This window comes from Natrix helvetica, assembly GCF_964273705.1.
Source record: "Natrix helvetica genome assembly, chromosome: 7".
Lineage (NCBI taxonomy): Eukaryota > Metazoa > Chordata > Lepidosauria > Squamata > Natricidae > Natrix > Natrix helvetica.
In genome coordinates this window covers 66,399,720-66,416,417 of record NC_138558.1, presented here as the reverse complement: position 1 = coordinate 66,416,417, position 16,698 = coordinate 66,399,720, and the positions used below count along the sequence as shown (strand labels likewise).

General features: G+C 44.0%; 1 protein-coding gene across 1 annotated transcript in view; it reads left to right on the top strand.

The window, feature by feature from the left end:
- Nucleotides 1-2,375: 2,375 nt before the first annotated feature.
- NFXL1 (nuclear transcription factor, X-box binding like 1) overlaps nt 2,376-16,698 on the top strand; it is a 66,036-nt gene continuing 51,713 nt past the window's right edge. Inside the window, exons 1-5 of the mRNA XM_081959712.1 lie at nt 2,376-3,039; nt 7,492-7,671; nt 10,432-10,541; nt 14,631-14,764; nt 15,949-16,127. Coding sequence (XP_081815838.1) covers nt 2,889-3,039; nt 7,492-7,671; nt 10,432-10,541; nt 14,631-14,764; nt 15,949-16,127 — 754 coding nt within the window. The 5' untranslated portion in view covers nt 2,376-2,888. The remainder of the gene's footprint in view (nt 3,040-7,491; nt 7,672-10,431; nt 10,542-14,630; nt 14,765-15,948; nt 16,128-16,698) is intronic.

The window sequence follows — 16,698 nt, the reverse complement described above, 5'->3', positions numbered from 1 at the left end:
GGCCGGGAGCCTGAAGCTCAGGGGCTCCGTCGCCCGGGGGGGGAGGCTGCGATGCCGTAGGACAGGGGGGCTGCTTCCCGGGCGTTGCCTCCATGAGCTCCCCGCCTTTCAGCAACCGGCATTGGGGAGGGGATGGCGGCGGTGCAGGTGCCGCTGGGGAGATGGGGAGACCCGTCATGCGGAGGGGAGCTCGGGCGGGGAGGTCCAGAGGAAAAGGGGGGGGCGGCAGTTGCCTGGGGCTGGATGCTGGGCCTCCCCCCGCCGCCTTTCTCCCTCCGTCCCCAACTTCTGCCGACTCCCCGCGTCCTTCCCTTGCTGGGCTCAGAGTGGCCAAAAACTACTGCGTGTGTTGACTGCATAGCCGGCCCCCCTTCGCCCCCCCAACTGCCTGGCGGGCATCGGTGTCCAATCGCCCGCCCAGCAGAGTTTATGTAACGTTGGCTGGGTCTGAGCGAGGGAGCCCAGCGCTGCTGCGAGAGGCGCTTCTGCAACTGGGCGCCCCCGCCTGCCAGCCCAGCCGCAGAAGCGCCTCTCGCAGCAGCGCTGGGCTCCCTCGCTCAGACCCAGCCAACGTTACATAAACTCTGCCGGGCGGGCGATTGGCGGCGGCGGCGGCAGCGATGTGAAGGCCGGGCAAGCGCGCAGAGGCTGGGCGGAGCGGCGCAAGGGATCGAGGCGGCTGCGCACCACGCTGGCGAGTGCGCAGAGGCTGGGCGGAGCGGTACAAGGACGCCGGGCCCGAGGCGCCGCACGGCGGAGGCGATCCGAGCCCGGGCGATCGAGACGCACGTCTCGTGCCTGTTCAGGGACCGTCCCGAGGCTTCCCTGAAGCCTTCAGAGCTCTTAAAACGACCATCCGAGCAACCCGGAAGTCACTTCCGGTTTGCTCGGAGGGTGGTTTTAAGCGCTCCAAAGGCTTCAGGGAAGCCTCCGGACAGTCCCTGAAGCCTCTGGAGGGCCTCCGGGGGGTCGGGGGAGGCTCTTTTCGCCCTCCCCAGGCTCCTATAAAGCCTCTGGAGCCTGGGGAGGGTGAAAAAAGCATGCAAAAATGGGCGCGTTGCATTATGGGTGCGGCACGCCCGCACATGACCCCCCCCCGCGCTCCCCCCACTTATGGCACGCGAGCCAAAAAAGGTTCGCCATCGCTGGCCTAGACAGTTGCCCCTGCATGGCCCCATGGGAGTCTGACAACCAATCAGAATACATTTCTTACACAGGAACAGGAAGCAGGTGGGCCCGAACAGAGAGTATAAGGCCAGGAATTTTCAGCATCTCACTCTCTTTTCTTCTTCACCCAACATCTGGAAGCATGTGATCCCCCTTTTCTGTTCAGGGCCTCAAACCATGTGGTCCTGTCCACCATTAAACCATCTTTCCAAGCAGCCTCCATGTTTCCAGTGTCTTTTCCCCACTTGGAACTGAACCCAGAAGGACATTTCTTCCAACACACTCTTAAGAAACATCGGATTCCGTAGATCCAGTGCCAAAAAAATGTGCGAAGGCAGCCCTGAACTGCAGATAAATCAGTCTCGTTTTGTCCAAAACAATTGCTAAAACCTGGCTATCTTCTCTGAAATAGCCCAATAGGAAGATTGAAAGTAACAGCAAACTAAAAATAGAAGAGAAGAGAATGCTTTATTGGCCAAGTGTGATCGGACACACAAGGAATTTGTTTTTGGTGCATATGCTCTCAGGGCACATAAAAGTTACATTTGTCACGAATCATAAGGTTCAACACTTAATGATCGTCCTAGGGTACAAATAAGCAATTGAATCATATTAGAAAACAATTAATATAAATCGTAATGATACAAGCAATAAAGTTACAGTCATAGAGTCATAAGTGGGAGATGGGTGATAGGAACGATGAGAAGACTAATAGTAATAGTAATGCAGCCTTAGTGAATAGTTTGACAGTGTTGAGGGAATTATTGGGTAACTTTAAAAAGAGAATACATGATTTGACACTTCTCATCGCCTTGCTCCATGCAAAGTATTTTCACCTAAAAAGATTGGACAGCATTACATAGTTAGGAAACCTATGACAGTTGGCAGATTTATATGGTTTCTAGAAGTTGAAAACGACTTGATGACATAACTACAGTAATCCATGAAAGGAGAGGAATCACAGTTGGCCAATAAAGAATTCTATTTCTATTCCTATTCCATTCTATTCCTATTATTTCTATTCCTATTCCTATTCCATTCTATTCCTATTCCATTCTATTCTATTTCTATTATTTCTATTCCTATTCAATTCTATTATATTTCTATTATTTCTATTCCTATTCCGTTCTATTCCTATTCTATATCTATTATTTCTATTCCATTCCATTCTATTTCTATTCCTATCTATTCCTATTATTTCTATTTCATTCTATTCTATTTCTATTATTTCTATTTCTTTCTATTTGTATTTCTATTCTATTCCTCTCCGCACTTTTTATTAATGTTTTCATCTGAACTGATTTGGGAGCCGTACAAAAATGCATTGCAATAGATGCAGAAGACGTTACACCGATGATTTTTCTGTCCGAATCGATTTGCTGCCACCACCACCCTCTTCACAAAAAACCCTCAAACATAAAAGGACAGCTATTACAAAAAGCATAGACACGCTCACGCCACAGGAAGAGCGGCGCGACCGCACTACTTCCGGCGGCTTCGGCGGGCTCTGAATAGCAAAGCCCCGCCCTCGGCCGGTTTGCCCGCCTCTTTCCGGCGGCGCTTCCTGCTCCTCGGCGCAAGGGGATGCTGGGAGTCGTAGTTTGAGCCGCCGACCCGGCTGCAAGCAGGAGCCCGAAGGGTTACGTCGCCTTCTCCGAGCTCGGGCTGGCGGGAGAGAAGCGACTGGAGGGGGCCCGGGGAGGCTTCCACTAAGCCGAAGGATGGAAGCCGCTGCGTGGCGCCAGGGAGGGCGCGGGAGAGGCAGGGGCCGGGCTGCAGCCGGCGGAGTCTCGATGGGGAACGGACCCGGCGGGCGGGGAAAGGCGAGAGGAGCAGGAGGGTTGCCGGCCAGCGCAGGGGGAGCAGCCCCTGGTGAGTATCCCGCCCTGCTGCGCCGCAAAGGGGAACGGGGCGCATCATCTTTGGGCAGGGGGAGCTTTCTGGAGCCGCCACTATCCGAAAGATGATTTTGGGGGGGGGGGCATGGCGTCCTGCTCACCTGGAGCCCCCCAGCTTGGCGGGGGTCCCGGGGTGTGTGTGTGACTAGGTCAGTGGTGGGTTCCGGATCCCGTTGCAACCAGCAAGGTGCAACGGAGCCCGGCGTCCCCTACATGCACGCGCGCAGCACGTGCATGCGTCCTTACCTCCACGACGCCTCCGCGATGCTCCAGCTGCTCGGCAGAACGTTGCGCAGGCGCCGTATGCTCCGTGCGTGAGCGCGGAACCACCGAATAGCTCAAATACAGGTACAATCATTAAGAATCATTAATCTCCTTTAAAATTTATATTGTTTTTATTTGTTTCCTAGTGCAATTTGATTGCTTATTAGTAACCTATGACTAAGTGTTGTATCTTATGATTCTTGATGAATGTATTCTATTTTCTTTTTCTTTATGTACACAGAGCATCTGCCATCAAAGACAAATTCCTTGTGTGTCCATTATAGAATAGGAATTGAATTGAATTGAATGCTTTGTTGGCCAAGTGTGATTGGACACACAAGGAATTTGTCTTTGGTGCATATGCTTTCAGTGTTAAGCAGTTGTTTTAAGTCAAAGGCTACCTATGCTTCTCAATTCTTTAACAGTCTTTGAAACTTCAGTAGCTTCCAGTTTTCATTCCCATCCTTCCAGGAATATAGAAATATAGAAACCTGCTAGAGATCCAATTCTTCATTTGCACATGGTAGTTATGGAAACGAGCAATGTGTTCTATGTGCTTGGTTTGGCGCTTTTCAGCACGATCCTCTTCTTTAGCTTAAAGTCTTAGCCCTGATCATCTACACAAGCCTTTTGAAGACGACACTTGGAATACCGCATCCAGTTTTGGTTGCCACAGTGTGAAAAAGATGCTGAGACTCTAGAAAGAGTGCAGAGAAGAGCAACAAAGATGATTAGGGAACTGGAGATTAAAACATATGATAAATGGTTGCTGGAATTGGGTACGTCTAGTTCAGCGATGGCGAACCTTTTTTGGCTCTTGTGCCATAAGTGGGGGGAGCACAGGGGGCTCGTGTGCAGACGTGCCGCACCCATAATGCAATGCGCAATCCCCCAGTGCGCATGCGCGCACTACAGGTGCGACCCCATTTTTGCATGCTTTTTTCGTCCTCCCCAGGCTCCAGAGGCTTTATAGGAGCATGGGGAGGGCGAAAGCAGCCTCCCCCTCCCCCCCCCAGAAGCCCTTCGGAGGCTTCAGGGACCTTCAGGAGGCTTTCCTGAAGCCTCCAACGCAGTCAAAACGACCCTCCGAGCAAACCGGAAGTCACTCCGCGTGCCACAGGTGGCACGCGGAGCCATTTGTCAGGGCACCCGAGGCGCATGAGCGCGCTGGCCATCTGAGTTCACCCTTTTTTAAAGCCATTTTTCACCCTCCCCAGGCTCCAGAGGCTTTATAGGAGCCTGGGGAGGGCGAAAAGAGCCCCCCCCCCGGAGGCCCTCATGAGCTTACCTGTGCAAAAAACCAGACCTACGGTCAAACCGGAAGTCACTTCCGGTTTGCTTGGAGGGTTGTTTTAAGCGCTCCGAAGACTTCATGGACCTTCAGGAGGCTTCCCTGAAGCCTTCGGAGCACTCAAAACGACCTTCCGAGCAAACCGGAAGTCACTTCCGGTTTGACCGTAGGTCTGGTTTTTTGCACAGGTAAGCTCATGAGGGCCTCCGGGGGGGGGGGGCTCTTTTCGCCCTCCCCAGGCTCCTATAAAGCCTCTGGAGCCTGGGGAGGGTGAAAAATGGCTTTAAAAAAGGGTGAACTCAGATGGCCAGCTCGCTCATGCGCCTCGGGTGCCCTGACAAATGGCTCCGCGTGCCACCTGTGGCATGCGTGCCATAGGTTCGCCATCACTGGTCTAGTTTAACGAAAAGAAGGACTAGGAGTGACTTGATAGCGCTGTTCCAATATCTCAGGGGCTGCCACAAAGAAGAGGGAGTCAAGCGATTCTCCAAACACCTGAGGGTAGGACAAGAAGCAATGGGTGGAAACTAATCTAGGAAAGAAGCAACCTTGAACTAAGGAGAAATTTCCTGACAGAACAATTAACCAGTGGAACAACTTGCCTCCAGAAGTTGTGAATGCTCCAACGCTGGAAGTTTTAAAGAAGAGATTGGATAACCATTTGTCTGGTGTAGGGTTTCCTGCCTAAGCAGAGGGTTGGTCTAGAAGACCTTCAAGGTCCCTTCCAACTCTGTCATTCTGTTCTGTACACAGATTAAAAAGCCCAATGCTGTGTCAGGTTTGCAAAGCACAATTATTTTTCCCGAGATAATGAGCATTTAATGATATATCACAAAGGCAAAGAATGAAAACAATCTTTACATTTATGTTTTTGTGGAGAGGCAAGAGCATCATTTTTAAAAAGCTTTTCTTACAAAGAAGTGTACTGTTTTGAACAGTTGTGTTTGTGTATGTTTTTTTAAAGGAACTCTTAAGGTACAAACTTGTAATAGGCGATAACACTTCCTTGGAGTTTTGTTGAGTAAAGTTTGAAATCTTGTAATAATATAGTTCTATGATTAGTGAATACAACACACGTTTTTCAGAGGGATTTGTTCACTTGTATATCCTGTATTCTCAGCAAATATTGTGGGCCCAACTGGCAAAACCAACTGTATTGGTTGGAAACATGCGGAAGAGGCCTTCATCCTGCAGTGGATAGTCCAGGGGTTAGCAACCTGCGGCTCTGGAGCCGCATGTGGCTCTTTCATCCCTCTGCTGCGGCTCCCTATTGCCTGTCGTCTTCACAGTTGATAGGGCTTTCAGTTAGGACAGTTAGAGGAATAAGGATGCCGTGCTAGGAGGAGACTCTATGGTGGGAGAACCAGACTTCCGGTCAGCTCCAGAATTGAATGGGGAACTTCCGATTAGGACCTTTGTGGCTCTTTGAGTGTTTAAAGTTGCCGACCCCTAGGATAGACAATGGATAAAATGACAAGGATGGTGATATCCTGTATTCAGGTCACAGTGAGGAAAGGGATGTTTACCACTAGATAATGTGGTGTCTAATGCAATTATGGGAGCAGTTTTAAGTGCCTGAAATCTCAGACCAGCGTTTTCCCCTTGGCTCCTTTCCTGTAAGGAAAAGGGCTCAAATTCAAACATGTTAATGGAATATTTGTGGATATTAATATAACTGAGTTTGGATTCTCAAATGGCACAGAAAGATTCATAAAGGAAGAGAAAAATTACTTTGGAACAGGTTGCAAAGTAATAGCTGGGTACATGTACATCTTGTGCCAAACTTTAGAGTTCTCATTTGTATTACTTAAATATTATAGCTTGGTTCCCTTTGTCAGCAGAAAGCTTATAGTTTGATTCTTATAATGGGAAAGCCATGATTCCTGTTCTATTTCCTCCTAAATATGTTGAGAAAAGAAAGCTAGGAGGCTGAAGGAAGAATTTCCCTGTTTCTTTATGCTCCAAGTTAGCCTCCAGAGAGTTTTGTGCGTTTTTGTGTTAATGCTGAGATAAAATCTTGGATTCAACCTATCATTGACTGACTTCCTTCAGATCTGCTTTCATCTAAAAGACTATGTTGAAAAGATGGTTTATTTTAGAATTTTGAGTATTATTAGCGAAGTACAGAAGGAAGCGGTGGCACAGTGGCTAAGAGGCTGAGCTTGTTGATCAGAAAGGTCGGCAGTTTGGCGGTCCGAATCCCTAGCGCCATTTAAGAGCTCCCGTTACTTGTCCCAGCTTCTGCCAACCTAGCAGTTCGAAAGCATGTAAAAATGCAAGTAGAAAAATAGGAACCACCTTTGGTGGGAAGGTAACAGCGTTCCATGTGCCTTAAGCGTTTAGTCATGCCGGCCACATGACCACGGAGATGTCTTCGGACAGCGCTGGCTCTTCGGCTTTGAAATGGCGATGAGCACTGCCCCCTAGAGTTGGGAACAACTGACACATATGTGCGAGGGGAACCTTTACCTAATGAAGTACAGTAAGAAATAGGAAATCTAACCATAAGGAGAGAGTAACCTTAATTTTCCTGGTCATAAATGCTTGAAAATAATTGTGATTATATGGAGTATCCGGAGAAAAGTTTACATAAAAAGCTGTTTAAACTTTCTGATCTTTATATAGATTTATTATAGGTAAATATTTACACAGAACTTTAGTTTATTGACCTTAATGTTGAAAAAACAGAGTCTGGATTCATATTTCATGCTAAACCATTGCATGGGTTGTTTGCTTTGGCCGGAGTATATTTATATACATTGTTACTGGGATACGTTCAGCACTGCAGTTGAACAAGCCATGGCTTGTGCATTATATGACGCTAATTACTGTTTTAGGTTCTCCTAATGTGTAGTTTTATTATTTTAACAGAACTTGCATCACAGAAAAAGTTTGATGAAATTAAGAAGGCTAATCAAGCTGCAGTTAAGAGGCTTGTTGAAAATCAATTCAGCTCCTCATCTGATGACGATGATGAAGAAGAAGACGGAACTGAAGGAAAGCATGGGCAAATATTGGCCAAAACATTTACAAAATATACTAATCAGACTGGTAAATTTTTCTATTTTGGATTTTCAGCTTTCAACATAGCATTAACATTACAACTATTGCTTAGAGATGAATTTCCAACTTTGTGATAGAATTAGTACTTTGCCAGTTTTGAAAAGGTGCTGCTGATGTTTAAATAATCTGGTAAACTGAACATATTGTGTCAACCTTTGCTTCTGTGTTTTGGAAGAGGAACTAAAGGGCCTCTTGATGCGGGTGAAGGTGGAGAGTGCAAAAGTTGGCTTGAAACTCAACATTAAGAAAACTAAGATCATAGCATCTGGCCCTCTCAATTCCTGGCAAATACTTGGGGAAGAAATGGACGTAATGACAGATTTTACTTTCCTGGGCTCCAAGATCACCACAGATGGAGACTGCAGCCAAGAAATTAAAGGACGCTTGCTCCTGGGGAGGAAAGCCATGGCAATCTAGACAGCAGACTAAAAAGCAGAAGCATCACCTTGCCAACAAAAGTGCGTATAGTCAAGGCTATGATTTTCCCAGTTGCAATGTATGGCTGTGAAAGGAAGGCTGAGCGCCAAAGAATTGAGGCCTTTGAACTCTGGTGCTGGAGAAGACTCCTGCGAGTCCCTTGGACTGCAAGGCGATCAAACCGGTCAGTCCTAGAGGAGATCAACCCTGACTGCTCTTTAGAAGGCCAGATCCTGAAGAGGAAACCCAAATACTTTGGCCACCTAATGAGAAGGAAGGACTCACTGGAGAAGAGCCTAATGCTGTGAAAGATGGAGGGCAAAAGAAGAAGGGGGCGACAGAGAGTGAGGTGGCTGAATGGAGTCAGTAGGTGTGAGTTTAAATGGACTGCAGAAGATAGTAGAGGACAAGAAGGTCTGGAGGAACGTTGTCCATGGGGTCGCAATGGGTCGGATACGACTTTGCAGCTAACAACAACAATGTAAATCTCAGGATAATTGTGGTTGCTGTTCCTGTCAGTGAAATTAAAATTTTCTCTTTGGGACCCAGGTTTGGAGAAGTAAATGATGAGTACTCAAACGAGATTTCTGTAGAGTGTCAGGAAAAGGGTTTATCGGTATATGAGGAACAGAAGGCTACAAAAATCATTGCCAAAACTTTGGCCTTCATCATTTCACAGGCGAAATGTATGCAATGCTATCATTACTTTCCTAGGAGTGATTGTCAAAAATTTCCCCACAAAACAAGTACACCGTACTTGTATTCAGAGAGGTTGCAAACAACCTCAGGGTAAAGGCAAAGACTCTGCAAGCCACTCTTGCGGTGTTTGACATTCGTGTTCAAAATTCTTACATTATGAAATAGTTGAATACAAGGTGTATGCATGAAAGGATATGAAGGAGGCAGCCACCGTTCCCCAGAAAAATTGCAAATCCCTCTCAGGTTTTGCCAGTTATCACCTAGATAATCCAGATGGTTATTAGAATAAAACACTACATTTTTACAAAAGACTCTCCTCGCCATGAAGCATGGTGATTGGAATAATAAAGGATTGCTTTCTAAGCCTCCAAATATGGATGGCTCTTTTTCATTTTGGGAATGTGATTTCTAGATTGTACAAGCAAATTCTGTGAGGGAAAATCCCAGTACTTTGTCCACGAAGTGAAGCCTAAACGAATATACTTTGTGAGAATGATCACACAATGATGCAAAGAAGTAAGCTCTATAATCGAATGGCTGGAGCAGGAGTTACTACTCTCACAGTAGTAACTGTGAGAGGGATCTTGGAGTCCTAGTGGACAACCATTTAAATATGAGCCAGCCATGTGCAGCAGCTGCCAAAAAAGCCAACACAGTTCTAGGCTGCATAAACAGAGGGATAGAATCAAGATCACATGAAGTGTTAATACCACTTTATAATGTCTATGGTAAGGCCATACCTGGAATATTGCATTCAGTTTTGGTCGCCACGATGTAGAAAAGAAGTGGAGACTCTAGAAAGAGTGCAGAGAAGAGCAACAAAGATGATTAGGGGACTGGAGGCGAAAACATATAAAGAATGGTTGCAGGAACTGGGTATGTTTAGCTTAAGAGAAAGAAGGACTAGGGGAGACATGATAGCAGTGTTCCAATATCTCAGGGGCTGCCACAAAGAAGAGGGAGTCAAGCTATTCTCCAAGGCACCTGAGGGTAGGACAAGAAGCAATGGATGGAAACTAATCAAGGAGAGAAGCAACTTAGAACTGAGGAGAAATTTCCTGACAGTGGGAACAATTAACCAGTGGAACAGCTTACCTCCAGAAGTTGTTCCAACACTGGAAGACTTTAAGAAGATGTTGGATAGCGATTTGTCTGAAACGGTATAGGGTTTCCTGCCTATGCAGGGGGTTGGACTAGAAGACCTCCAAGGTCCCTTCCAACTCTGCTATTGTATTGTGTTGTATTGTATTGTAAATTTCACATTTTGGAATGGCTGAGGAAAAAGAGCTCATCTTTCCCCAACTGAAATGTGGTGTGACTTGAAGCAAGGCCACGCGAAACAGCTTTGAGATAACAAAGAATTTTAACTGTCCCACCAAGAGGACATTCTGTAGAATTGATTAAAAAGAAGATGAAAGAAAATATAACACACTTAAGTGTGATGGAGGCTTCAAAAGAACACAATTGATTTTGTGATTCTGCCATTTCTAGCCTATGGAGGCCAAGGCAGCTATCGTATGGTACACCCTGGAAATGACTAGCAGGGAACTATAAAAAAACATATTGATTACCCATCTGCCTTCATCTGCTAGCATTATAATTTTTTTAATTATAATCTTTTTCTATTCGAAGATGGAGATGCAAGTGAGCTAGAGCGTACAAAGCAGTATATGAATGATGCCTTCCAATCTGGGGCTCTGACGTGCCTGATTTGCATTGCTTCAATTAAGAGAAACCAAGCGGTAAGTATCTTACATGGCTGTATTATCTTTTTCCCAATATGTATTCACTAATCTCTTGAAATACCCTTGGCTTCCAAAACGTAACAGAGTATCAGGATGCTTATCGTATTTTTCGGAGTATAAGACACACCTTTTGCCCCCCTAAAAGAGTGTAGAAATGTTGGTGCATCTTATACACTGAATACAGCCGTTTTTTGGCCTCTCAAAGCCCCACCCCTGCATCCCATTTTTGCAAAAAAAATCAGTCCGTTTTTCACAAAAACTGAGGTGTTTTTGCCTTCCCCCAGCCCCCAGGAGCACTCTGCAGGCTTCAGCAGGGCTGGGGGAAGACAAAATGGCCTCTGTTTTTGCAAAAAACGGCCCATTTTCTGCCTGTTTTTCGCAAAAATTGGGGTGTTTTTGCCTTCCCCCAGCCCTGCTGAAGCCTGTAGAGAGCTTCTGGGGGCCAGGAGGACAAAACCCTTTTTTGCTTACTTACCTCTTCGAAATCTTGGTGTGTCTTATACCCTGGTGCACCTTATAGTCCAAAAAATATGGTATTTGCGAGTCTGCCTTTGGAATCTCCAATCGGTTTATTCCACCTCTCCTTTTTGGTGGTGGGTTATTGAATCAACCTGAGTGAATATATTTCCTTATTAAATATATATGAACAGTTCAAATTATTGAATTTATAAACTCTTAACATCGATAAGACTTCAATAAAAATCCAAAAGAGTAGCATAGGTGTGAATCTTCTCTCTTATCCCATCAACCATTTTCAGCAAAGGTCTTATTTTTTTCTCCAGGACAGTCATAGAGTTATAATTCCTGTGGGAGGATAGCCACATCCTTTACCAACAGGATCATCAAAATCTTTTTTTTAAAACAATTTTTATTTGTTTTTAAACAAAAACAAACAAACATAAAAATAAAATAAAAAACCCATTTTCAATTACAAATTGTAGAAAGTGTGTCAGTTGGTTACAGTATTTCCATGCATCACTTCCATAGTCACCACCTGCTTTTCATATCAAATCGCAAATTTTAAATTTACCTATATTCATGTATATCACCATTATTATATCTCAACCTTAATTTAACTATAATTGTTTTTACGTCCTTTTATATATAATATTTAAAATCTAGAATAGGATTATATAATAACATTCCATTAAATCATCCTAAAATCATCCAATCATAATACATCTTTATCACATATTCTAGATAAAGCTTTTAAACCTCCTCTCATAATTTCCATATATTGTTCATATAAAATTGCATATTATCAAACTGATATATCTATTTGTATTGTTATCATTATTAATCATTATTTACCTATAGCTATCGTTGCTTCACTTTATACTATACTACTAGTAAACTAAATTTAGCTTAATTTTTATTATACATTTTCATTGCATTAACCTGTATCCCTCCAGCAATAGTACGGTCTTATATCTTTTGCCATTTGCAGCATTAACGTTCTAGTTACTTTCTTAATAAATCTTATATAAACTTCCCTTGGCAACATGCTGTTCCTTTAGTATCTCACAAAAGCTTGAAACCCAATATCTGCTCTTTCCATCAGCTTATCTTTGGTTATCCTTAGTGCTTCTATCAAGATTTCTCTCCTTATGTCCATCAATTTTTCTCTCTTTTCTTCTGTGCTTTGAAGTCTGGGGTAGTTCCAATCCATCCATCTCCCCTTTCCAAAGCTGGGGCATTCTTTCAATTTTGCAGATACTGCCACTATAGGGTTCAAGGCTATTTTAATAAACTTCAAACAGGTTCATTTATTATCTTTCAAGTCAAAATGTTGTTCTCTCTCCAAAAGCTAGTGATAGAACTTCCAAAAGGCACCTGTATAAACAACTTGTGCACTTCCTACTATCACTGCCAGTAAAACAAGCTGAAATAACCTTGAATCTCAAGTGATCAAAGAGAAAGAAGAAAAAACAATATATCCAGCCTCTAAGTAGCAGTGTAATTGCTTTTCCTCCTGTTGTTACAACCTTCTTTAATCCTTCTTATTTTCTTTTTTATATTCCAAGCTTAAGAAAGAAAAAAAACCCTTAAATGGAGATCAAAAACAATCAAATCAAGCATTATAAAAAAGGAGAATTTTAATCCATAGGTATAAGCAAAAGTGAAAAAAGAAGAAGAAGAAAATTAATCCATTCAGTTTAAAAATATGGGGCCCCTGCAAAAGTTCCATCCGTGAAAAAAAGAAATTAGAAACTGGATAACACTAAGTTCAATGCAGATCAATCTCGCCGCCTACAGTCTTTTGTCTTCAATCTTAACTTAATTTAGATTTTTTTTCTTGGGTAGTCTCTTCCTCTAATAATAAAATTTCCTCACCAATTCGACACACTTTCTTTTTCTGCTTTCTTCCCGTTCCGGAGCTGTCCCAACTTCAGCAGCTTCATTAGCTGTGTTTCTGTCGCCGGAAAAAAAGGCTATTCCTGGATCTTTCAGGGACTTTGTGATGTCCATGAGATCAGCAGGAGGTGCCCTTCTCAATCACCGTCTCTGCGGGATGGTTTAGGTCAGAATGGACCGTCCAGCGGCAGGAAATCGTGCCATCGCGATGTCAGCTCTCCTCCAGGATCATCAAATCAAACATTTTAAGGAATTTTTTTTCCTTTAAAGAAAGCTTTTATAAATATTATTCTATGTCATTTGTATCTGAAATGTGATATTTTAAGTACTCCTGCAATACAGGTACTCCTTGACATATGACTTTAATAGAGCCTGCTCCTTATAGTTGATGGTTGTAAAATAGTCACCCATGTGACCGACCCGATTTTAGAATTGTTTTTGTAGCGATCGTTAAGCAAATGCAGTTGTTAAGTGAACCTGTTTTTTCTATAGGCTATTTTTGCCAAAAACGAGATAATCATTAGTTTTTGTCAAAAGGATTTTAAATTGTGTTCACATCACTGTGGAATGCTGCAAGCAGCCATATATGCTGGCTGGTGACCAAGTGACTAAAATGTGGCCATCTGACCGTGGAGGGCAGTGGCTATAGGAACTTGAGAACTGGGTCGTAAGTATCTTTTCTGGGGTCCATTGCCAAGCTACCAGTTGTAAGTTGAAGTCTACCTGTACATTTGGCTTTAAAAATAAAGTAAGAAAGTTTATTGCTGTTAGTTATGAAGTCGCGTCTAACCCATCGCTACCCCATGGACAACGTTCCTCCAAACCTTCCTGTCCGCTACCATCCTCTGGAGTCCATTGAAACTAAGGCCGACTGCTTCAGTGACTCCATCCAGCCACCTCATTTCTCTGTCGTCTCTTCCTTCTTTTACCCTCTGTCTTTCCCAGCATTAGGCTCTTCTCCAATGAGTCCTTTCTTCTCATGAGGTGGCCAAAGTATTTGAGTTTCATCTTCAGGATCTGGCCTTTTAAAGAGCAGTCAGGGTTGATCTCCTCTAGGACTGACCGGTTTGATCGCCTTGCAGTCCAAGGGACTCGCAGGAGTCTTCTCCAACATCATAGTTCAAAGGCCTCCATTCTTTGGCGCTCAGCCTTCCTTAGAGTCCAACTTTCACAGCCATTAATTGCAACTGGGAAAACCATAGCCTTGACTATACACACTTTTGTTGGCCAGGTGATGTCTCTGCTTTTTAGTCTGCTGTCTAGATTTCCTCCCCAGGAGCAAGCATCTTTTAATTTCTTGGCTGCAGTCTCCATCTTGGAGCCCAGGAAAATAAAATCTGTCACTATCTCCATTTCTTCCCCATCGATTTGCCAAGAATTGAGAGGGCCGGATGCCATGATCTTAGTTTTCTTAATGTTGAGTTTCAAGCCAACTTTTGCACTCTCCTACTTCACCCGCATCAAGAGGCCCTTTAGTTCCTCTTGATAAGAAAGTTAACTGTTATTAATTAATGGCTAAGACATCTCTAGCCACAAAATGCTATGTTGTCAGAAGATGAAGATGAATAAAGTTAATATAGCGGTTGCCCCAGCCAGTTAAGACAACTAGGTATTTCACATCAGACAGAAGCATAATCTTTTCTTAGTTATTTTATTTTTAAATAAACGTTACGGTTTAGATCAACACATTGCCAAGAAGGGCTTCTAAACATATCCTTGTTTTTCTTCAAGGTCTGGAGTTGTTCTGGATGCTTCTGCATATTTCACATGCCGTGCCTACAAAAGTGGGCGAAAGATAGCCTTTTCTTAGTATCTTCTCCTCTGACAGATGATGATTTTGGAAAAAAGGATTATCCATGGCCGTGGTAAGCTTTTTAAAAAAAATTCAGGGGAGAAAAATGGAGCAATAGCTTTGAAAAGAAGGAGCAGATGGAGCCAGGAGCTTATCTACCATAAAAGCTGCAATTTCAGTGTAAAGCTCCATAGCTGAAAATTTTTACTTTTATTCTGAAGTTTGTTTAGATAATCTAGCACACGTTGAATATTGTACAAGTTAAGAATACGACCACTGCGATATATTCACCGGGACCAATTCATCCAAAATTGGGCACAACCTTTGCTTTCCATTTAAAGTTGTTGGATCTTGAAAATATTTATATTTGGCACACAAATATAAACACTGTGAGTTTCTCTGTTAGTGTTGAGCTGAATTTAGTTTCCCCCAAAATAAGACCTCCCCAGATAATAAGCCCAATTGGGCTTTTGAGCACATGCACTAAAATAAGCCCTCCCCTGAAAGTAAGCCCTCCCGAAAACATTGTGTCAGGGCAGCTTCCATCAGTAACCAAGAAAGAAACCACTCAACTCCATATTTCAGAATTAAGAGTACTTTTACTGTTTATGAGTAGATAGCAGCTAAGCAAAGCAAGGTCTGAGGCAAAAGCGCGCGTAATCATAGATATCAATATGTGACCCAACTCCCTCCCCCTAGTAACCCCAACCCCCAGTCCAATCCACACACCCCACAGGTGTCATGTGGGCTGCAGCTTCAAAACCCATCATCAGGTTGGTATGCCGGACGGTTGGCCTTGGCGGCAATTCCACTATCTGCAGCATGCGCAGTAGATGGTGAGAAAACCACTCCCTTCTTCATTCACTCCTGTGCTGAAAACTTCCCTTCCCAAATACCATGTTATCTCCCCCCCTCCCCGTTTCAATGGCAGCCGAAAGCAAGCAGCAAAGCAGAGGCTGACACATTGCAACACAGCAGCAGCTATGAGGTGACCACGCTTGCCGCCTCTTGCACCTCAAAAATAATAAGACCTCACCGAAAATAAGACCCTGTCTTATTTTTGGGGAAACACGGTACTCTTCACAGTATATCCATCATATTTTTTGGAAAGGCTTTGGTAAGTGAATTTCAGACTGTATTGCTTCAATCCTGCTGAATATAACAAATGTAACAATGCATCTTCTCACATCGTAGGGACCTATTTGAGCAGATTAAACAGAAAGCAAATGTTACAACAATTTTTCCCCCCCTCTTCAGTCCAAAATGCAGGTTTGAATACAGGCGATCTGAGATTCCTACTCGATACTACTGCTATTGTGGGAAGACTGAAGACCCACCTCTGGACCCCTGGCTGGTTCCGCATTCCTGTGGCCAGGTCTGTGAGAGAGATTTCAAACCTCCTTGTGGACACAGGTGTCTATTGCTTTGTCATCCAGGTATGTAATATTAAGGCAGTTGTTTCTAAGCTATTACAGGTACAGAATGATATGCACGTAACGCCATCAGTAAATGACGAGTTTCGATATAGTCATTTGAGGAATCGTTTTATCTCATAATAGCTGATAACCAGGCGTTGTCCGGGTATTTATTTATGGGGGGGAAGTGTCCTGACCAAATATAATTTCTAATGTTGGATTTTCTCTCTTACCAGAGGGAGCCCCCTTGTGGAGTACTGTGAAGCCATTACCATGGCAACTCAACTGTGCAGTACAGTAAAAGCCATTTTACAGCAGTAGAGTAGAAGCCATTGAAGGCACAACAGTCTGTATCATAACAGACCCCTCCCCCCCCAGGGGTGTTAGGGTTGTCTTATCCCCACAATATTTGTTTCCAGGCAGTAAGTCATCTGTGTACCAAGTTTGGTTGCTTGAGGCGCTCCAGAGTTATGCTGGAACATACACACACAGAAACGCACAGCCATTTATATAGGGAGGGAGGGAGGGAGGGAGAGAGAGAGAGAGAGAGAGAGAGAGAGAGAGAGAGAGAGAGATGCAACAAAGTGATATC